Below are 24,778 nucleotides of genomic sequence, written 5' to 3' on the forward strand. Positions count from 1 at the left end.
ACTCCCTCCCAACTTGGTGTCATCAGCAAATTTGCTGATGATGGACTCAATCCCCTCATCTAGATCATTGATAAAGATGTTAAACAGGACTGGGCCCAGCACTGATCCCTGGGGGACATCACTGGTGACCAGCCCCCAGCTGGATGCAGCCCCGTTCACCAGCACTCTCTGGGCCCGGCCCTCCAGCCAGTTCCTAACCCAGCACAGAGTGCTCCTGTCCAAGCCACGGGCTGTCAGCTTTTCCAGGAGTATGCTATGGGAGACAGTGTCAAAGGCTTTGCTGAAGAAACCAATCACACAAATAGCAAGATAAATCTCAGACTAAGGCCACAGAGACTATTAGCATGCTGTGCTTCACACTACAACAGGAAATTTTCATAAGAATCCAATTACAGATGTTGTGTTTTCAAGAGAAGTTCATGAAACAATTGTTCTGACATTGTTTGATATTGCTAGTAAAAACTGATCAAGTCTGCCAAGGTACTGGAAAATAATGTCTTCAGCATAAATTCTAAGAAGCTTATTAGTGTCAATGCCCTTTCAGAGGTGCAACCAACTGTAGAATTTGGCCTTTCCTATTTATGAATCTACATTTTTCATTATTGCTTACCTGTTCTATTATCCGTTCTGTTACAGTTATTTCCTTCCTTTATCACTTGCTCTGCTCTTGCAGAAATAGAAATTAGACAATTAACTGTCCTAATCACTCTCTTTATTGAATTAAGCACTTCAGAATCTTAAATATACACTGAAATGTCCACAGTCTGTTAGATCTATCTCTCTCTGATTGAATTATAGTATATTTAATAAATAAACTGTCTTATACACAGTTTTCTATATATTTGCAGAAATGGACAGAACAACCATTTCTATCAGTGCTGGACCTCCAGATTATTTTCCAGCTCTTTATTGTCATTCTATAGTACTTCCTAAGCAATAATGAAAGACAATAAGTCCAATCTGCAAGAGGAAAAATCCAACTGTCTGTGAAACAAAAACCATTCTTTTCTGGCAGGCATCTCAGACAAGCCAAAAGATTCTAATAACGAATTCAAAATTTTGTTGAAATTGACCTGTACCAACTTCTACAATAGCAGAAAGGAAATTAAAAAAATTATACTGATGTAATTATTTAACTACTATTCTTAGGCTTACAAGAAGTGACATACTCATTATTACAAAAAGAATTTCTTCCACAAATAGTTATGTGGACAAGCCAATCTATTTTCAGCATCGAGCACCACACATGAAGTAGAAAATCTGAGCTAAATGTGAGTGTAGTGTTGCTCACATGAACAAGTATTAAGGTGGGCCGAAAGAGAGATCTATATAACCTAGTTTTAATTATCTCCAAAAACTTCAGAACTTAAATAGGATGAGAAAACTCAATGGGAAGAGCTCTGCTTGCTTTTGAGAGCTTTCCTGTACAGCCAGAATTATCTCCTCTGGGCTATGCCAGCGTTCACAATTCTAAAAACATAATATGGGAGAATTCTTAGCTCATATCAAATATCTACTCTTGACAACAAAACTCTTACCCACTTCTTAAAGCCCAAAAGCAGACTGATGCAGTTATGCTTTGGACCATTCTAAGTAGCAGCTTGATAATTCGCTATTTAAAACCCAGTAAGTACCCCTATTTACTTGGACATTCTCTTCTGTAAACAAGAGCACAATCACGCATGCTCTTTGTAGTATGTCCAGACACAAAGGCAATTCTGTATAAAAACTGTGGACACTCTGAATTTACATGATCATCCCGTTCATAAAAGCAACAAAGATAGTAATAGGTAATTTTTCTTGGTCAGAAATAAGTCAACTGAGGAGAACTGGAAAATCCTGTGAATGGGATCTTGTCCTTTTCTGCTCATTTGCAATACTGACTAGGGCATTCCTGTTCCTGAAAATCCCATAAATAGAGTGCTTTTTTCTTTATTTATTTTTTACCAGTTTTTCAGAAAGACTAATGGATAAGGGCACAATTTCATCCTCTAGATATGCATCATCAGTGTGTTTATTGATAGAGCAAGGATTTTTCTGAACAATAATATTCCAGGTAATCATATAGTCAACACCTTGCCTGAGGAGGCAATAATGCAAGTGCCAGTTTTGAAAATGTTGCTCACATGCATTATTTCTTTTTTGGAAAAAATGCATATGAGAAGGCTAATATCAAGAAATCACAGAACACCAATAGAAATATTCTGACATCAATGTTATGACAGTTTAGTACACTGTCATGCTGGCAATAGCCATCATTGAATTCTGAATGTAGTGCCACAACAGTGTTTAGTATGTTGACCTGGGCCTCTACAGTTTCTTTTCAACCAGTTAAAGCATTCTACAAAAGAAGACAAGAAGATTTTCAAGAGAAAATGCAATGAGTTCATGTGTTCAGTTTCAAGGGGAGATATGACTTAGCCCTTGATGACATCATGGTTTAAAAGCTGTGAGAGAGATCCCACATCTGCAACATAATAAAGCTGGACAGATTCCTAAATTATACTTTAAGATGAAATAGAAGGTAAGTAAAGGCAGGATGGTGAATGGTACAAATTACGATATGAGGTTATACCGAGAGAGTTCTTTTCTGTATCTAGTGAGAAAATTATTGTTTCCCTTCACTCCTCTTTTCAGAAGAAAAGAGAGAAATGTAGAGCTCGCTATCATTTAAGGCAACAACCATACACACTGATTTGTAATCTTTGCTTCCAAGGGAAAGGAGCTGTAGTTCACATGTCAGAATAATCTGTAGCATCGGTGTCTGGCAGGTCAAGTGTCGTGGTTTTGTTCTGGGTCAATTTGCTTTCACACCCCCCACACAATTACTATTAGTTGGGAGAAGGTTTATGCAGACAAAAGAGACTGAATTTTGGAAAATAATATGAACATTTATTACTAACAAAATAAAAACTACTAAGGAATTATATCTCTAACCACTTTACTTAAGTAAAAAGTATTATGTATTTAGAGAAAATACCTCTCCCTCCTTTATATCAGTCCAAAGAGGAGAAGCAGTCCTTTCTCGGACTTTCAGCTCTCTCTCCAGTAGCTCTGCAGCACCCTCATCACAGTTGGAATTCTTTTTTCCTTCTCTGTGTCGGCCTCCAGGGCTGGGCCTACCTCCCTCCTGGGCTAAGACCGGAGGCTGGGGGGTTACCCAGGCCCTGAAGGTCTTCTCTTTCATGGGCTACAAGGGGACACTTGCCTACCACGGATTTTCTTCCACAGGGTTACAGGGGATAATGGCTTATAAGTCCACCCCTATTCCCTATGGAGGTCCCTCCCATGGGAGAACAGTCCTTGATATACCTCTCCAGCATGAGTTTAGTATGGATTCCTTACTTGGATCTCCACATCTCACCCGAGCTGTTCCTGCTCCAGCGTGAGGTTCTCATCCCCCTCAGGGTCATAAATCTTCAACAGCAGCAGCATGGATCTTTCAACATCTCACCCAAGCCATTCTTGCTCCAGCATGAGGTTCTCTCAGGGTCACAACTCTCCAGTACTAGCAGCATGGATTTCTCACTGAGATCCCAAGCTTATCCGAGCCGTCCTCACTCCGGCATAAACATCGTCCCCTTCAAGGGTCACAAAGTCTTCAACAGGACTCTTGCCTCACCTCAGGTCTCTCATGAAGTCTTGGCTTCTTGATGCATCAACTTATTCCAGTGTAGGCTCTTCCACGAGCAGCACGGGGGTCTCCTCACCCCAACAAACTTCCATAGGTGGCAGGGATTTATTTTTCAGTCTTTACCCTGCTGAAGGGAGAGAGTGAAAGGGGAAAGAAGCAAGCCCCTCCCCTTCGCACTTCTCTCTCCTGTTCAGCTGCCAGCCTCGACCTTGGACACTCCGTTATTTCTTTGTTGGAATTCCTTCTACAGTGTTACTCGTCCAAGCAGTCAGTTTTTTAAATTTTTTTTCCTTCACTCTTTTACAAGAGAGAAGGGGGGCTTCAGTGCCACACCTGCACCCCGGCCCAAGCCGGGGGAGGAGAGGGCCTGGCCCCCCACCTGGGGCCTGACACCACTCCCTACATGGCTGCCTAATTTCAACTGCGCAACCAACCTTCTCTTCCGTTTTCTTAAATATGTAATTAGCAAAGGCGTTACTGAGAGTTTTAATTGGCTTCTTGTCCGGAAATCCGCTTGGACAAAACCATTCTCAGCCCCAGGGGCTGGCCGGCTGGGCAAAACCACAACACCAAGTGAGAGTAAAAAAAGGAATCCTCCCAAAGGCCAGTTCCCAGCCTCAGATTTAGCTGGTGGGACATTCCTTAGATTTTTCAACAGAGAGAAAAAATGAAAATTAATTTTCTGACTCCCAGAAACAAGATGACCTGTAAGACTGAAGTCTAAATAATCCTTCCTATATTATAATAGTAATCTGTCATATATTCTGCATGTGTTAGGGCACAGCATTAAACTCTCTTCAGTATACAGGGTGATGAATTATGGCATTTGTGCTAAAATACTTTTCTCACAGTTTTTCTAAAACTGACTTATCACATGAGTGTCTTTTTGCATGAGGCAGGAGCTTAGGACTATGCTTAGTAGGGCTATCAAATTTTTTCACTTACCTGACATTTGTCACAGCATGTTCAATATAACCAGTTCTGCTTTAGGCTACACATACTGAAAACATCTTTCAAATACCGTAACTCTGAACAAACATAAGCAACAAAAAAAGGGAGGGAGGAGAAGGAGGGGAGGGAGGAGAGGATGAATTTTAAATGTGAAGAAAATATGACTTAGGGCTTGAGTTTTGTGTTCTGAGGGGCAATTTGAATCCAATAGTTTGTTCAAAAGGTACTGTATTTCTGAAGCAAAAAAACAAACCAACAAAAAAACTCCTACAAAAATCTATGAAACAGGGAGAAATTGTAATACATGCTCAATTAAGATTTTCTACCAAGGGGTGGAGGGAGGGGGATTGTTTATTGGGTTTTTTTTAACAGCATTTGTTAGAACAGCAACTTCTGAGCCATAACTTCTAAGGTTTCCAGGGGTAAATCTGTTTCAAGTAATTGACTTTAGCATTTCAAATACTGGCTTCACTGTAAAGAAAAAAATTTTTGTACTTTCTGGTTTATTTCTATATGAATACATGACTTTCTCAGAATATATGTTCTCAGATACAAACTTTGAAAATGTCTTTACCAAGTATGTGTTATTGATGACAGCTCAATTAAGCTTCTATAGGACTGCAGGATTACTCACACAGTAAAACAAAAAGGTAAACTAATGGAGAGCACTCCCTGATGCTAATACAGAATCTATAACAATATGTGTATTTTTAATTTTTAAAATACCTGTTTATTTTGTAGTATCTTTACCTATGCAAGCTTATAGCTAGCAGGGTTTTTTTGTGGGTTGTTTTTTTTTTTTAATGTTCACCTTTAGCCGTAGTGTCTTCTCTAAGTTTTCAATCTTCCTTTCAGCTATTTTAAGCTTCCTTAGTTCCTCTGACTCTCTAAAAGAGCTCTTTGGGGACAGAGACCTTGAACGTTTCACAGGTGGTTCCTGGAGAATAAAACAAGGACATGGTTGAACTAGTTGGAACACCGGATTATGAAAGACATGCAGAATTAAAGAAGAAGTAATTTTGAATACTAATAATGAATTATAAAAAAAAAAAATCTGCATGGAATACCAGAGAAATAACAAGCAGAATTACCACAGCGCTACCACTAAAGGTTTCTCTGTGACTCGTTAATGAGAATATTCATTTACATTTACATTGTTTCTTTCAGAATAATGATGTCCCATTAGGGAAGACTAAAGGGTTATAGACTCAGAAATGCAAGAAACCTCATTACAAAGGAGGGGATAGAGGCTGGTCTAATTGCTCTATAAGGGTCCAAGGTTACACTTGATAGGACAACCAGAAACAAGAGGGAAAGGATTTTTTTCCCTTTGAAATAGTTTAACACACTGTGAAGTTGAAGGAACAATATGCTTGAGGAATATAAATACAACAGACAGTAGATCTTATACCATAATGACCATATGGTCATTAACTATAATGTGACTAACTAGAGACAAGAATATGTGTTTATATTATGTACAGCTTCATATAGCAATCTGGAGAAAGAGTATGTGAAAGTAACACTTAAACTGGGCATACTATGTCATATGTCCTTATGGTAAAAAAAGAAAGACCTCATCAAATTAGACTTTCAGATTTTCTGAATAACTTTGGTTAAGAACAGAGAAATACTAACACACACTTAATACCAATAAGGTAAAACGCTATTACATAAATACAGAAAGTCAAACAAAAACTTAATTTGTTATTATTGTTGTTGTATTTTGTCACTTTCACTGTAAAGTGACTGATTTACAACAAAAAGGAATTCAGAATAAATTCTTCTTCAATACTGTATATGTCAACACTTCTACTATTCCATTAAATTGATTTAACCTCAAATAATATCTTAACTAGCAACTGACATTTTTTATTTTGTCCATTACTTTCCAATGTGATACATTTACAAGATGCCATGTAATGCACTTTTTCACTTTAAATAGGATTGGTTTCAAAAAAAGGAGGAAAAAAAAAATCTATCACTAAATATCACAAAATAGTAATACCACACATTTAAAATTATGAATGTAGATATTGCCAAGGTTGTTTTGTCATCTGATTTTGGGATACTTTTGCTTCTGAAATGTGCATAAAAGAGATTTAAAAGCCCCCAACAAACAACTAAACAATTTTTTTAAAAAAAGCATCATTACCCTCACTCTCAGAAAAAAAAACCCAAAATAAAATAAAATAAAATAAAAAACTAGGATCTACATATCAGACAAAGTTTCTCCACAATAGGCTTTAAAAGTTTGTATGTTGTTTTACACAAGGGAGTGTAATTGCTTTATTTCTGACACAGTGATCAGTTCATGACAAACAATAGTCTCATTTACATTACTCTGAGGAAACAGACAATGACATTGGTGGTAGGTTAACCTTGGCAAAGGATCAAACATCTACTCAACTGCTCACTCAATTTCCTTCCTCACTAGGATAGGAGGAGAAAATAGGGCAATAAAGCTTATGGGTTTACCATTCACCATTGAGGGCAGACTCGCTTTGGAAAAAATTAGTGTAAGTTATTGTCACTTAAAATAGATTTGGGTAGTAAGAAATAAAGAAAAAAAACTAATCAACACCTTATCCCCCACCCAGGAGGAGCTCCCAGCTTCCCACCCTCAACTTCATTCCATCACTCCTAGCTTCTTTATCTCCTTCTGAGCAGTGCAGGGAGAGGTTTACAGTCAGTCCATAACACTTCCTCTTGGGTCATTCTTTCCTCCTTATTTTTCCCTGCTCCAGTATAAGGCCTCTCCATAGGCTGGGATCCTTCAGGATAAATCTTATCAGAGTGGGTCTTCCATGGACCACAGTTTGTGTAAGAGGAACCTTCACAAGGACTCCCTTTCACAAGCTGCAGCTTCCATGAGGGAATACCCATCCGCTGTGGTCTCCTCCATGGTCTTCTGTATGGACATCTGCTCCATGGTGATCTCCTCAATGAGCTGCAGGGAAATACCAGCATTTGGAACAACTTCTCCCTCTCCTCCTTCCCTGACCTTGGTGTTTGTAGGGCTGTTCCTCATCCTCTATTCTTCACTCTACATTGCTTGTGCAGTATTTTGTTTTTTCTTACACACATTTTCACAGAGATGCCATCACATGCTCCTGAACAAATGTTCTAAATTCTGGGTTTTTTCCAGATATAGCACGCAGCACAGGACATTAAGAAAGAACATCATACATTTTTCAAAAATAATGTTATGAGATATCAAATATGGGTAAACCAGAAAGTTCTCAGGGAAATGGACATGATGGTTGACTCTTGTAAATTATTTATATTATTCAGAATCATGTTCATATTTGTAACTTTACTAAAGAAATCTCTTCCAAGTTTCCCACATTCTATTCAACCACAAAAAAAAATAGATGAGGAAGAGGCTGAACACACTAAAAAACATCATGGCCTCAGTTAATTTAATAGTTCAATTTAGCCATAGAATTATTTACAGTTCTCTTTCATTTACTGTAATTTATAGCTGTTACTGTTACTGACACCTATATTTAACAGCAAAACACCATGAAAGAAGCAATCCAACACCATACAAAGTCAAAGGTATAAACTTCAAAAGACACTGTTATCATTATTCCTAGAAAAAATACTATATCCTACTGTAAAAATCAAAAATTCGGAAAAAAATATTTTTCACTTATAAAATCATAATAATAACCATTTATATTTCTCTCATTTTCCTTCCAGGGAAAGATGGTCACTCTGATAAACATCATAAAATACTTGATAAATATTCATTTTAACAAACCTACAAAGAATTTATCCTTCAAATAGTTCATTTAATTAAGAATCCCTTATTCAGTATTTAATAAGGTAAAACCTTCTACTCCCAACAGCTATTTTAACAAGTCTTTGGCAGATAACACAAGAACCATTCAAACAAGCTTCCAGAATTATAAGCAGCGTCAACAGATATTAAAATTATTATCTGGACCCTTGAGCAAAAATGTTTGGCTTCACCAGTCTGACTTAGACACAAATATATGAGGCATTAAAACTACTGTACCTCATGCTTACTTCCCAGCCTTATATTGTTGCTTTCCAGCATATCTGTAGTGTTCAAATTATGCTCTGCTAGGTTAAAACCTGTGTTTTTTCCTGTAAAAGCTCAATTTCAGATTTTTGCACTGTAATAGGACACTCTAGCTCACCTAAAGAAGGATGTTGAAATATATAAAAAATAATAGTATAGGTATATTATATTGATAACAAAAAATTAGAAGCATAACATACCATTTACATAAAATTGTCTATAGAAACACAACATTAACAATATTACAGGAACGTGCAAAATCTGTAAATAATTCTGCTTTTGTAAATGACTCATGATTCCATACTCAAAACCAGACCTCAAAATAGTTACTAAACATTTTCAAACCACTATATTTTCCACATCTAAATTTACACTCTTAACAATGGTTGTTTTACACAACTGTTTCTTCTGCGGCAACTTATTCTACTCTTTTGTATATCACATGATATAATATTTCACCTTCTAGACTTGTTTCTGGTGAAATATTTTCTGGTGAAATTTCAAGTTGGTAAGTATCACCAGCCTAACAAACATGCTGGGGAAATAAAAAGCCTTAATTGCATATTCTGACAATAAATATATTCTTAGTTAAAAACTGCCCCAGAAAAGTATCGTTTTAATGTCAATCTACAACATGTATCTGCTATGTCCTTAAACTCAGCACAGATGTCGAAGTCAAATTCTATATCACAGTGTTACTCAAGGCAGGTATGTCATTTCATTTAACCACTGAAATCTAGGACCCTTCCCAGCTATCAATCCATGAACAGCAATTCCTTGCCATAATACAGCTCTACAGCACACTGATCAACTTGGCCTAGTTACAAAACCTGTTCAGACAAGTAACATTTCACTGGTACCAGCTACTGTAAGTTATATCCTTGGTGTCCAGTAGCAGACACACAACCAAGAGTGGTTGTTACCATGGCTTGATGACTGTCTCCTTGTCAGTGGAATTTTTATGAACTGACTGAGATCACACCCCACTGCGTTACAACCACTCAACAACATGCCTGTTGTGTCAGTCTCTGGCGATTACAAAGTGAAATGCTTTAACACAAACCTCCTCCACAGTGCTTTAAGGCTGGGGATACACACCGATCTTCAAAGAGCTGTGCCAGACAAAGATAATATAATTCCCAGATGGTCAATGCATCCAGGCAGCTGGAGGTTAGCACCTCAGCACTATTGCTGGAAGAAGGGATGATGGAAACCGCCTCCCTAATCGACTGAATAAATTAAAGGGCAGGTTAGTTTAAAAAGGCAATGCAAGTGGCTTGAGCTGACCCTTGTACTGGATTGATGAAGGCAAACTCATGAAACTCTATTGCCAGTGGTGCTCTGACAGCAATGACAAGCAGCTGGGAAGCAATAAAGTCTTTAATCAACAAAACTTGATCCATAGGAAAACTTTCTCAAGACTAACTAAAAATTTTATTTTATACATACTTTCCCTAATTAGCAAAGTTCTGACAACCTCCCTTGCAACTGTTTGAGCATATTCTTAAGACAAATACTCACTTCAACAGAGAAGATAGGATTTGGTACAATTACCACTTGTTCCTACCATCTCAAATACTGGTATTCCCCCCGTATTTGAGATGGTAAAATAAGTAAACAAGTCAGGTATACTGACAAAAATCAGAAAAGGCAGTGTGAAAAAGGTTATGTAAGCAAATTTCCAAATTAATGTCACTCAAGAAATGAGATGGTCCAAAGTTCATTAAAATCAAGCAAGAGAACACCCTAATAAGCATAGTATTTGATAGAAGCAGACTAGTCGGCATAGTCATTTTATTTCTTTCCATACAGAATATGAAGTTTTTCAAAAAGCCTAATACAAACTCACATTTTCAACAAATATATCACAAATTAGGAATACAAAGCACTAGTGTTAGAAAAACTGCAACTCTTCAAACAGCAAAGCAGCATAGGAAATTTGTTAGAGAGTAAAAGATGCCCATGTTTTTGCTGACTGTTCCTTAAATAAATTTGGTTCCTCATTTTGCAGTTTAGGCCATATGTAGTTGCAAACAGATGTCATTTCCACCTATGATCAGCAAAAGGCCTGTTTATAACCATTAGTTTATAAAAACTCTATGCAGATTTAAAAAAAAAAAAAAGGAAAACAGGAAAATGAGAAGTAGACAAGCCAGGCATTCAGAAGAATGCTTTAAAGAAAACTGGATTTCATGTTCATTTAACCAAAACCTTAGCACTATATAAACAAGAAAAAAATCCAACAAAACCTAAAAGACAGAAACAGTACCAGTAGATAAGTAAAATGCAGTTATGCTTAAGTTAGAAATTTTTTTAATCTAAACTTTATTCTTTCTTTTTAAGAAAGATAAATACACACCAACCAGATACATTTTACTGATTTCTCAGTTGCATGTAAAAAAAAGACTTCTATGTATAACATAATCTTTACAGTTTTATTAGTAACTCAAAAAAGAATCAGCAACTCTGTTATAATAACTTAAATTCATACTGCTGTTACTTTAAAAAGTCAATAACTGCTAATCTTCATAAAATTGCTTAAGTTGAAAAAGACCTTTAAGATCATAGAGTCCAACCTTTTAACCATCAACCTTATGACTTTAAAGCCATAAGAATGACACAAATTTAGCTAATGACTAATTTCTTAATGTACAACTACTTTTTAATTTCTTCTTTAAAAAATGAAATGCAGAGTGTTTTGAAACATAACTACATTTTAGAGTGACAAAATACATCAAAACCCTGGTCCTCTATGTCATGCAAGTTCTGCTATTGAACTTAACAGAACCAATTTGTTATGAGGTTATTTTTCCACTCTTTTCTTCTTCCAAAAGAGGACTGTAGAAATTGCCATACCGTGATACTTAAAATAAAATACCATAAAGGCACAATTTCTAGTAAACCCCTTACAACAGTCTCTGTGTACATACCTATACAACATATTTCTTGGAAAACAAAACCAAATAAATAGGGTCTTAGATCTTAACTTTACACCTCAAAAATGCCTGTGCTTTTACCCTCAAAATATTCAATATATCACTGTTACCAAAACGTATCTTGCTATATAATTTGGGTCTAGAATACCCTCAAAACTTGCTCAGCTTCATAAGTATATATGAAGTATCTTCAGTTTCAGAAATCCTAAGAACCCAGTTGTAACTTGATGATATCCATTTAAAACATCCTGACATTTTGCTTATCAATGAAGTTCAGATAAAGAAGAGGTAGTATCATTTTCTGTTAAATTTAACATATCCTTTAATACTTGAAAAATATTCTTCTAAATTTCCTAGCCTAGAAGACTTTTTTTCTCAAATATCAAGAGAATTTTAGACATTAATTTTTAAGACATGAAAAGAAATCTTTCACAGAGAGTTGGATGAATTTTTTCTCTCTGGTCTTTTGTTTCAGATTCATGTATATTTAACTTTATACTACTAGACTTCTGTGGAGCCCCTGGTGGTCTAGTGGTTAAGGGCGCGGCGCTGTCACCGCCAAGGCCCGGGTTCGATTCCTGGTCAGGGCCATTCCCCGGGCAGGTGGAGCTCGTTAGCCCTTAAAAGGCAAGCCATCTACGTCCTGAGGACCTCGCTGCCACCATCCAAGCTCGCTTGGCCCCAGCAGATGAACCTTAGGATTAAAGGGTGGGCTCAGTTCCGCGCACACTGTGTCTCACCTAAAAAATCCAATGCGCAGGCTGGAAGGTGTAAAGACCTTCCCCGGATCTTCGCTCGCGAAGACTGGCCATTATTACTAGACTTTTATGCTCCAGGTATCTTTGTTTAGGAGGAAAAAAATTACTGACCCCAAATTATTTAGGGAAAAGATTTAGCTATCATGAGAACCTTCACTCCTGCTATATAAAACACAACCATATGAATGAGCCAGAGTTCCAAGATTTATGCATGAAGAAAGAAGGGCATTTTTACAAGAGCATGTAGTGACAGCATGAGGGGCAATGGTTTCAAACTGAAATAGGGTAGATTTAGATTAGGTATTTTGATGAAAGTCTTCACTATGGGAGTGGTGAGGCACCAGAATAGGTTGCCCAGAGAAGCTGTGGATGCCTTATCCTTAGAAGTGTTCAAGGCCAGGTTGGATGGGGCTCTGAGCAACCTTATCTAGTGAAATGTGTCCCTGCTCATGGCAGGAGGGTTGTAACCAGATGATTTTGAAGGTTCCTTCCAACTCATATCATTCTGTGATTCCGTGAAATGCAATTTCATCAGATCCTCAGAAAGAGGTACGGTCTTTTCTTGGCTTTTCCCTTTCTAGCTTTACATCTGATCTCTAATTTCAGTGTACACATAATGTTGACCCTCTTCACAGTCTATCCATCTACATGCCAAGTGTAGTTTTCTTTCAAATGTATGGATCTTGGATTAGACTCTACTTACATTACAAGGTCTAGCTTAACAGAATAATGGTTTCTTTTTTCAAAGAGCAGAATCAGTTTATATCATATGCTATTTTATGAAAGATCATGTGTCTGTTACAATATTGAAACTTAATTGCAAAACATATAGTCCAAATAAATGTCAGAGGCTTATTTACATTAAAAAAAATATATAATCAAGAAAGTATTTATTTCTACCAAGTAGATCTCTCACTACTCTTACACTTACACGGTGAGACTCAGCTGACGTTTTCTGGATGCATTAATCAAGATGAAGCATAAGCACCATCTCTGCCACAAAGCTGTACCACATGGGGAACCATACACTGTACTTAGGGAAAAGAATTGAATACCACTGCTGTCAGCTATCACAAACAGTACATGCAGTGTGGAGAAGATACAGCTGTGCTCCATCACACTTCTATTCTGCATGACTTTCCTGAAGAAGCAAAAGAGATCAGGTACCAAAAGAATAGATATATAAGAGCCTCAGAACTAACAACACAGCCTCATATGTACTTACAACTCTGACTAGAGGACACGTGTACAAGACTATCAGAATGTACAGTATTTTTGACGTATGGCACCCAACCAGACCATGACCCATATCCCCAAGTTTTTTCCAGTCAAAACTCCAAGAATCCAGTGCTATATGCCATGCAAAGCCATGATGCACAAAATGTTCAGAGGCAGTTTATATACAAGAAGAATAAATGAGAAATAAGGTTTCTTCTTATTTTGTAACTGAATTAAACAGCTGGGCAGCTAAGTCAGAGGCAGTGCTCACCACAGCATCATTTGCAAACTCCTTTCTGCAGCACAGAAATCCTATTGCCACAGACTTATCTCTACTCGCTGCACATACATCTAGGATAGGCAACATTTACAAACTCCTGAAGAGCTACTTACCCAGCCTGGACCTTGATCTCATGTGTCCCTATGAGCTGCCAAAAGGTATTAAAAGCCAGAGAAAGGATTTACACCTTCCACTCACCCTCATAACATTTATATTTGGCATCCTCCAAAATTCATATGAAAAATTAATATGGAATTCATATGAAAAAGAACACAGTGATCATCTTCTAGAGAAGAACAGGGAGGTGAAAAGAGGATGCAATTCCTCTCTGAAGACCATCAGAAAGTTTTCCAGGTATGATTGATTTATTCTATTCATCAGGAAAATTAGACCTCATGGTATAAAATTAATGCTCCAAATTATTGGGAAAAATATGCAATTATAAGGTAAGAAAAACTTTTTTAGTCTGGAAAAATGTGCAGAAGAATCATCACTGAAAGTGACATGACAAGGCTGGATTTCATTAAGCCTTTTTGTTAAATGAGCCACTCATTTCCTTATGTATTTGTTGGACCGGCAACGTTTTAGCAGCAAGTACACAATAAAATTGGGCATTTTTTCCATAAAACTGATCAGAGAACAGCACGCAAAAATTCAGTAAGTACTGCTGAACATCAGTACTATTTGCTCTAATACATTACAATTAATAGACATTATAAACGGAACATAACACTACAGAAGCCCAACTGAAGATTGGTTAAAATTTCTTTATACTCTTGGAAGCAACGCTTTACAACTGTGGCTCTTAGAAATTTCTATTAAGTTTCTTATAAGTTTCTTTTTCATCCCTTTTTTTTACTTAAGAACTCTTATAGCATCTTCTCTAGCATTTTTGTGTTTAAAGAGCTTATTGATTAGTTACCACAAGACTTTACTTGACCAAGTACACCAAAATGCAGACAGTCAAGATATCTTAAGATATCTATGTGTGTGTATATACACACACACACATATATATACACATACATGCACACACACACACACATGCACACTGTAAGTTACCAGGTAAGTTTAAAAAAAGTATATTTTTCTGAGTTACACACTCAGTACTAGAAAGTAAAAAATGTAAACCTTCAGTTGATGGTGAGGCTGCTCCAAAAAATGCAGCTTTGTTATCTGTTGAACTATTACACTGTTATCACAAGTAAAAATCAAACCTGTGCACTAACGGTGTAAACTAGGGACTGGGCTTGTTATGCATTATCATCTCCGTACATTAGAACCTCAATCATACTCAAACAAATTCACTAAAGTGTGGTTTTCAATCTGCTAACTATGCATTCCATAATAGCCTGTAATTATTAAAAACTGACAAGAAAGCTACGCCACCTGTGTTTATGTGAAGCCAGGTAATGAAAAAAACAACAACGCTGTCATCACCTCTCAATTCCTGATTGCATTATCAAAACTGTAGCCGAGTTTGGCATCTGGGTGTGACCTTGTTAACTGCTAGGGTAATTAAATTTATTCTATTGGGAAAAGGGATGATAAATTATTAGCAAGAAGATTTTGTTCACATTTTATTAAATTGGCCTGTCAAAGGGTCGGCCAAATTATCAAGGGCCTCATTTATTGGAGGCCAGCCATATTGCCACATCTGTTACAATTATTTATAATTTCAGCAGTTGAAAACCAACTGAGTTAGGCATCCGCCATGTAAAGTAATTTACAAATTATCTGATGAGGGAGTGTTTTAGCTTCTCCCTCATTTCTAGCCAGCAGAAAGCCGCGCTGTAATTACAGAACACGATTAGGTTCTTTAGGGAACTTATCTTGCACTCATAGCCATAGTAAGATGCAGCAAGAACATATGGAGGAGCTTGTGCTTCTACTCCCTGAAGCTCGTGACCCGCCTGCCGCTGAGCCCTTGAGTTGAATTTGAATGAGAGTGCCATGGCTAATGTTCTACACATGCACCATTTATGCCACAAAACAAATCGGATCACTGTTAATTATGAAGCAGCTATAATCAGGCCTTCACATCTGTGTAATGTGAAGCGCAGTAGGCTGTATTCCAATAATGTATGACTACCTTTGGGTCGCAAATTGCGAGCCATATTGCCTCAGTAGTAGTTACTGAATTCAAAGCAAGTCCTTTGATAAAAGCCCATCACAAAGATATTTTTATCCGTTTTTTTTTTAAACACAAGCCTTTCTATATCAGCTATTGACCAGAACAGTTAAAGCATATGGCACAAGTTCATTAATGAACAGTAGCACACAGCACTCTAATTTAATGAAACCACTTGAGCTATAAAAATCAGATTTAGTTAATTCCCCCTTTCCCTTTTTTTTTCTTTTCTGCATCTAGCCTATACCCTGGACTCCAACATAATGTCATGGGTGATCTCGCTGTAAAATATAATTATTTTCTTGTACATTTATAAACAGATTTTATTTTTTAAGAGCCTGAGCATTTTGCAACACAGAATGAGGGGATTGCGGGTGTGTGTATGAATGAAAATAAATTGAATATTGGAAAGAAATGTCCAAGTAGTTTCCTCTTCATAACCCAAAATTTAACCTGATAACAATTAATAGTACATCCATCATTTCTATTTTAGAAATTGTTGTCTGGAAGCTGTCTTCTAACAAAAAAAAATATTCTTAAATCAGTAAAAATCATTCTGTGAGAAAGCAGCTAAACAAGCAGCACCCAGATGGCAAACCAGCTATAGTTTAATTAATCCACTAAAAGCCATTCAGTTTTCAGTAAGGGTAATGTAATTTTGAATAATTGTAGGGAAAAAAAAAATCACTAAACGTTCTTAAGTTTTATTACAGCAGCATGAATAGTGCCACTATAGAGTAGTTAAAGTTGAGTTGCTCTTTGCATTATAAACCCATATTTTCAGTATTTTGATCCTTTTTGATTATTCTACTTTGAAAATAGATATATGGAATGTCGAACTAAACTAAATGAAAATTAATCTATTCTTTAAACCAGCTCTTTTTTTCTTTCTGTCTTTTTAACACTTTAGAACAGGATGTAGACTAGTTTTCAAAACTTATAGTACCTTCTTAAAGTACACTGCATTTCTTTCCTTTTTTAAAATAATTTCAAAAGCTGCATAAACCACTATTCCTTATTTAATAGACAACACATGCTTGCATCCTGGCACACCTACAACATTGCAGGTGGAGTCCCAAATTGTCATAGTTAAACACACCCAGGTGTAACTAAAATTGCATTTTATGCTGATCAAATGCCAGTATTCTGTGATCCCAGTAGCAACAATGACTCCACAGACTCTATTAGACAAGCTGTATCTCCATATAGCTTTTCTGAGGACAAGAGCCACTGAGTACAAACTCCTTTGTACTTGTCTGTATTGTACCAGAATTGTGCAGCTCAAAAAAAAAGACTTTGTAGAAAAATAATAATACTGTTTTTTCTCCTTTCCATCTTGTTTAAAAGACACATGTAAAAGACATTGTTAAATGTAGTCTCAAAACATGTTAGTATAAGAAAAAACATTTGGAAAGTAACAAATTATTATTGCTTCCTTGACTGAGAAACAACCAGACACATACTTACACTAATTTTTGGGGGTTTTTTAAAGTGTTTAGCTCTAAGCTACCACATACATAATACATACTTATCTATGTATTTCTAATACTAGAAAATACTGGTTCTTTACTATTACATATTTAAACATGGAAAAAATTCAACTTTACTAACTATAACCTATACCTCTCCTTATTATAAGGATAATAATCACAAAATAACAGTTAGTTTGCAATTATGGGAATACATCCTTTTGAAAAATATTATTGGTACTTTCTATCATTAAAGATTAATTATTTACTTCTATATAAAGTTATATACTCGTATATAAAGTTTTGTCACATAAATTGGTCAATTTCAGTTGCATATTACTTCTTCTATTACTTCAAATCCTGAGCCTTCAAGCAAACAGTGATAAAACCTTTTGCTTTCTTCACTGTGCTGCAGTTACACAGCTCTAATGGCCACTAGCATTTCATCTCATCTTGTCCTACACAAATAACTTTTTACTACATTATTTGTTAGTTGTTTAAAAAAATTACATTTTGACATCTTTGTGATGATTTTAAGTATTTTTAAATTATTTCAGTATTTCTAAAAACTGGAAGATGTTTTTGTCAAGTTTTGATCCATAGAGGGTGCAAGCCTGAGAAACTTTGACTGAAAATAAATTAAATGAGTAAGTTTTCTAACAGAAAAGCCCAAATAATTGTAACATATAAAGCATTTTGCTAGGAATTAGTTTCAGTAACTGAAATTATCACAAGCTATAAAATGCAATTTACAGCACCATAGTTTGAACAGGATATCTCCCTCTTTTTATGCTGTATCATTAACAGGAAACAGAAAATGAAGCCTCAAACATGGACTTTAAATACTCACAGTGGACTAAATCTAGAACCACTATAATAAGCTATAATTACCCTGCCCAGCTAAGTTTTCTTACCATTTATACTTCGGTAAATCAGTATTTTAAAGACTCTATTATAAATGCATAATAGACTGAAATCACTGACATACTAATGTTTAAGAAAAAAGTAAGTTATACTCTGAAAATAAGACTTGATAGATTTTTGTGTGGCAATAATGCATGCAGTTTTTCTTGACATAGTTTCTTTACATATTTCACATATGAATCTAAATTTTTATTTTAGTTACAAGTCATCTTTTTTCCCTCTAATCTTCAGTTACATCTATGTGCAGTTTCTACTTCAATGTTTTACTGGTATTTTCTATTCCAACTACTTTTAAAAACTTCGGAATGAGAAATAAGTGGAAATAATTCTGTATTAGGTAGAATGCCCATCCCTGTCAGATGTCACAGGTACAAATAAAAAAACTACATGTCTTTTAATGACTGTTCTTTGATCAAGTATCACCCCTTATTACTGTCTTTCATGTTTGCATACATAAAAAAGTAGGAGTTAAGGCAGAAATTACTGCTTCAGTTCAGAAAATATATTTAAATACTTACTATTCACATTGGTAATAGTTATGGTATACTAATTGTATGACTACAGGTATGGTATACATCTCAGAGCTAAAAATGAACACCAATAATGAAACAGAACCAAAGCAACAATTACATGAGATGAAATTAATCAAGCCCCACAAGCGTATGTCTTGAAAACTATTTAATTTTTTTTTCACTGTGTAGCTTGAGCACAGATCCAGCTAAAATAACTTCCCGATTCAAAGGTGACTAATCTCTGAGCAGAGACCAGGCATGTGAGAGCTGCTGAATGCATACATTCTAACATATAAATAGAAATTTACTGCGAAGCAGACTCAAATTCTTGATGACACTCATTTGCAGAATAGGTAAATTGAAATGAAGCAAAAGTTTGCCATCACTAACACAAGTGCCACACTGATGAGATTAAAATCACAATATTTCAAAAAGGTGTATTTTACCCCTATTGAAAGAAAAAAGAGATATTCTCGCTAATAAAGCCAATAAGATAAAACTCATTTTTGCCTGACTACAATGTAATCTCAACAGCAAGAAAAGTTCAAATCCACTAAAAAGCCTGTGCTAATATATGCAGCACTGATGTATACTAGCTATTGAATGTCTGAAGATACATTAGTGCTGTCAACAGACTGTTAGCATGTCCCATTTGATGAACTTTCAGCAAGTCATGAATCTGAACATGCTTAAGAAATCAGTATTTTATAGCAGAAAAAAGGTTGCATTTAAACTAACTTCTTTTTTTAGGAAAGATTGTTTCATAGAACGGTAACAGGAAAACTCCTAGGTGCCTACATTGCTTTGGTGTCCTGTTAATTAAACCTCACTTCCCAATCCATTTTTTTCTAACGTTGCAGTCAAGAGACTGGAGAATAAGTTAGGAGGCTTCTCTTAATCATGCTCGACTTCAGAATTTCACAAATGAGCAGAATTCTGGTTATCTAACAGTTCAGAAATGAAGTGATAGGTAATTACTTTTTTTCCCCTGCAGACACCTCAGCTGTGGAACCACACAAGAATCATTACATTTCTAAAATTTATACAATATTATAAAGTTGGTGATGGGAAATTTGTCTGTCATCAGAATGCAGCCAACAATGAGCATTATGATCCATTCCCAAAAAGCATACTGTAGCCTTTTAACCAGAGCAAGACTGCATGTCAACAAAATTTGGGATACTTATTATAGCAGAATGTAAGAATGTTAGTCAAGAGAAAACATTAAGCGTGTTAAGCACATACTACTTCAACATCTCTCAACGAACCTAGTAGCTATGTATGCTAACGAAAGGCATTTCCTTCCCTATGAGGCTGCTCAGTAACACTAATCATTTGTCCCATCACAGCCTGGTTTAAGATTAATTGACTGAAAAATGAAGCTTCGTACACTACATTTAGCTTACTATATTACATTCATTATCACAAGTCTGCTTCTGCTTCTTACCATGTCTTCTACATTAGGATTGGTAAATAATCTTACTGAGCTCATGACAGATCACATGAATGTTCAACTAATATATTTCTGTAAAAGGTCCGACTGAAATTCACCAACAAAAAAATAAGTTCTCTATGAAATATGGCAGGAAGTTGGCAGAAGGACATAGGAAAATAATTATTTGCACCCATGTTCACCATAAAGTAATTTAGGACTGCTTCACACTTGGATGCTAATTTACATGGAATATAGTGGAGAAAGCACTTCAACTTCAGACACCACTGGAAGAAGACATGGAATAAATCAACAAAATAGTAACAATTCACCCTTGCTGGATGCAATTAATTTAAAACATCCAAAGGAAATCAAGTATAAAGTTGAATCACCAATGTAATTGTTGTTAGTTTTTAAAATAATCTTACTTTTGGCCCAAAAAACTTCCTGAAGTTCTTTAAAAAAGTAAAGAAAACTGACCTAAGTCTAATTTTCTACTTGGATTTGAAATGCCTTACAGGAAAGCTCCATACTAGGAGCTCCTAAAGAAACCCAGTTGCTGTATTTTCAAGGGAGAAAAAATCTTACAGTTACAGAATTGCTTTAAATGTAAGAAATAAATAATAGCAATAAATGCTTAGTTTACTCAGTGGGAAAGAGTTACCTGTAGTGTCCCACATGTTCAAGAAACATAGGAAGACCTCCCACCAGACCAGGTTGCTCAACACTTTACCCAACCTGGCTTTGAACACTTGCCTGGTCTGGGGCATCCAGAACCTCCCTGGGTAACCTGTTCTAGTGTCTTACCACCCTCAAAGTAGAGAATTTCAACCTAATTTTAAATTTCTCCTCTTTCAATTTGTACCCATTACTCCTTACCCTGTCACTACAGTTCCTGACAAAGAGTCCCCCTCCAGCTTCCCTCTACATAATGGAAAGTTGCTGTGAGGTCTCCATGCAACCTTCTCTTCTCCAGTCTGAATAGCCCCAACTTTCTCAGTCTGTCCTCGTAGGGTACAATCCTCCTATCAACTTCTTGTCCCTTCTTGCTCCAACAGTTTCCTCTCTGTGTTGTGTTGGGGACATGAGAACTGTACACATCACTCCAGGTGGGGATCTCACAAAAGCAGAGCAGAGGGGGAGAATCTACTAAACTGTCACACAATATCCATGTTTGGCAATAAAAAAATCAAATCACATGACAAAATAAACTGCAAAGAACTTCTCAGAGCCATACAAGATGATGAAAGCTGAATGATTTATTGAGAAATACAGCCTGAGAATGCAAAAACTATGATCCAAAGCTGTGTGGACACTGTTTATAACGTTTTAAAAAAATCACTAAAATCTTCTAAAAGCAAAACCCCTAAATTTCAAGACTCAGAAAGAGGATTGGAATATAACAAGAGGTAAACACTTCACAATACTTAAAAGAATGTATTTTATCATTCGTGAAACAGAATTGTTGCATTACTAGATTAACTGGTACTTAAAAAACCATGTAAGTACAGAATAAGAATCTTACAACAAATAAAGTTGGAACATTAATTCTGGAAAGACTATCAGAACAAATTCAGGAGATACTGCATTCCATATTTTTGTTTTACAGCAGATTACTATTTACACAAACGGAATTATTCACTATGGAGGTTTTTTAATATTCAACTTCCTTTGGGCTCATGAATACAATCGTTGATTGCAGACCTACCTTACCTCACCATGCTAAGCAAAGTTTTATCTTTAACATGCATTATTACCTTAATTATTTTCACTTCTCTCCTTAATGAAGGGCAAGAGTGTTAGTAAAACTGAAACTCACATGTACACCTCACTGATGTATCTATGGAAGAAACTAAGCAACAGCGTTTACAAAAACAATGTGGGTAGATAATTTCAAAGCCTTTCAAACTCTCTTAGGGTCGTAAATTGGCCTTTGGAAAATGTCAAGAGTATACACATAAGACCTGGTACACTTGCAAAGTTGGAGGCCCGTTAGATGGATGTATTTATTGTAATAGTTCCAAATGGTACACTAAAGCTTAGAAAGTTTTAGATAAATGCTTCTCCCCACCATAAAACTTTCTTTACATCTATGATATCAAATTTATTTGCATGGTCAGGAAAAGTGTAACAAATCAGAAACAGTACATTTCATTTTCATAGAGGAAATTCAGAAATTTCATCGTTTTTTCAGTGAATTTGTTTTCAGTAAGTTAGGTTTTATATGGTTTTATTTTTATTTTTGGTGTCTTTGTTAGAGAATATAAATATGAATCTTGTTGAATAGTGACAGCATTACTCTTTCTTTTCCCTATGAAAGATTTAATTGTGAAGTAGTTTTAATTAGCAACAGGAGAAATTGTTACAGTACTGCAGCAGCATAGTTGCATGCTTGTTTTTAAAAAAAAAACCTAAAAACAACACCAAACTGCAATTTCCTTTAAAACTCTCTGATAGAGAAGCTTAATTTAAACGAAGAAACAACTTTTATTATTCTAGAAGACGACTCACCTGTACCTGATATTTTGGAGAAGAATTCTGATGTACTCCATTTGAAGCGTTATGTGCTTCCTGAAGCTGCACTTGCAATAGACAAATTTTTTTATCCTTTTCAAGTAACTGATCCTGAAGAGAGGCACAGCTTTGCTGCAGTTGAATTTCACTTGTTTTAACAGTTTCAAAACATAAACTCAACTCGTTATAAAGCTATGAGAGGAGAGAAGAGAAATAACAGGATTAAAAATAACTCCATTGCAGATAACCACATTAGTACAGGAAGTATAATTTAAGTAACTTATCCACAAAGATCACATTCTTTTTTACATTTAAAAATTTGTTCACACTTGTCCTCCTGACTCCTATCAGTTCTATACATTTCAAGATTGCAAGAATCACTGAAACTTTAGGTTTGAAATAAGTTTTCCAGAAAAACACAGCTCACAGTAGAATATTATCAGTTTCAGTTGCTTCTTTATAGCATTTATTGATAGAAATGGCCATCTAAAAATCAGGATTCATTTTACTTCTTGAACAGTTTATTTAAATACAGAAAATACAAAAGGAAAAGAAAATTCATTACATTATTAAAATATCTGTTCAGGGAATTAAATTAAAGGAAGAAAAATACCAAATACTATCCTTGTCTTTTATACTTTCATCTTTTAAAAGTAATATTTTAAATATCATCATCATGGCTAGGCTTCGCGAACGAAGATTTGTGAAGGGTTCTGCCCACACTTGCTGTAAGTGCGCTGATGATTTTAAATATAGCTTAGATAGAAATACAATGAATCTACTAATGCCTATTGCATTTTGTCTGAAGTGTAAAATGGTTGTTTAAGAAATTAACACAAGATATTTTACTTATAAAAACACTATTTTACTCTTCATTTTACCCCTTGTGTTGCCAGTTTTATTTAAATTATACAATCCTTTCTCCCTTTCATCTATTTACATCACTTAGAAGTAAAGTCTTTGAAAAACAGTCACAACTTCTCTAGTGATACACTGTCTACCTAACATTTTCTGAGAAATTTGAAAATAATAATCTCCCCTTTCCTTCCTTCTAACACTTTCTACTCCCATGGTCTCTCAAAATCCACTTAGGACAAAGTAAATTACTTCTTGCCTATTTCCAAGGCAGATCAGAGATCATGTCTCTCAGGTAAAATTAATTCAAAATCCAGATAGATTGATATTTCAAATGGCTCCAAGTCATTAAACACTTGCATTGAAATTTCTGTGCCTACTGAATCTTTCTTTTTTATTTAAGAATGCTTACATCATCTCTAGAAATGTACAAGATTAGCCAATTTCTTATGGAAATCAGTCAGTATCTCCCATGAAAATAAACAGGTCATTTATCAAAAACATGCATTTTTAGATAATGTCCTTCCAAATGAATGGAACATCAAGACACAGTTACTTCCAGCTGTAACTATATAAGCTCATTAGCTAGATCATACTGGTATGACAATTTGCTGTTTTTATGACTAGAAGTACTTAAATGGTTGTAATTATAATATCTGAAAGGTAGCATCCTAGTAAGATGAATGGAGAACATCAAAAATATGATGCCTTTTCCTAGTTGGCAGCCACATCCCCTAATGTAGCTAATGGGTATTTTTGGTAGTGAGTATTTGTCAGGACAAGACAAATAGCACATCTTTTGACTTGCACAAACTTTTCCAACCTTTCCAGCTTTGAAAACAGTACTGAAACACAAAACACATATATTTCAAGTATAAAACAAGCTAAAAGCTATGTGCAAAAAAACCATTCATACCATTCATCTCTTTACAGTAAAGTTTACATATATTTTTTAAACACCATCAATGTACCATTTAATAGCACACAAATTCTTTTTTTAAGGAATTTAACATCAGGAATTTTAAAAATTAAAATTATCTATACAAAAATAAATAGTTTCATCTACCGTCCACAGATAATGGGAGCAGCTTCCAAATTTGGATGCCCATCTTT

At 35.6% G+C, this 24,778-nt stretch overlaps 1 protein-coding gene across 8 annotated transcripts in view; it reads right to left on the reverse strand.

Moving 5' to 3' along the window:
• The window catches only part of CNTLN (centlein), a 185,606-nt gene that overhangs the window by 100,574 nt on the left and 60,254 nt on the right, over positions 1-24,778 (reverse strand). For all 8 annotated transcript variants that reach the window (XR_007630627.1, XM_050329960.1, XM_050329959.1 and 5 more), the window contains exons 8-9: positions 22,808-23,002; positions 5,397-5,522 (exon numbers count right to left, since the gene is read on the reverse strand). Coding sequence is in view for 7 of the 8 variants with exons in the window: in XM_050329960.1 (XP_050185917.1) it covers positions 5,397-5,522; positions 22,808-23,002 (321 nt within the window). In the remaining variant the exon portion in view is untranslated. The remainder of the gene's footprint in view (positions 1-5,396; positions 5,523-22,807; positions 23,003-24,778) is intronic.

This window comes from Myiozetetes cayanensis, unplaced genomic scaffold, assembly GCF_022539395.1.
Source record: "Myiozetetes cayanensis isolate MyiCay16 unplaced genomic scaffold, myiCay2020 scf4, whole genome shotgun sequence".
In the NCBI taxonomy this organism is placed as follows: Eukaryota; Metazoa; Chordata; class Aves; order Passeriformes; family Tyrannidae; genus Myiozetetes; species Myiozetetes cayanensis.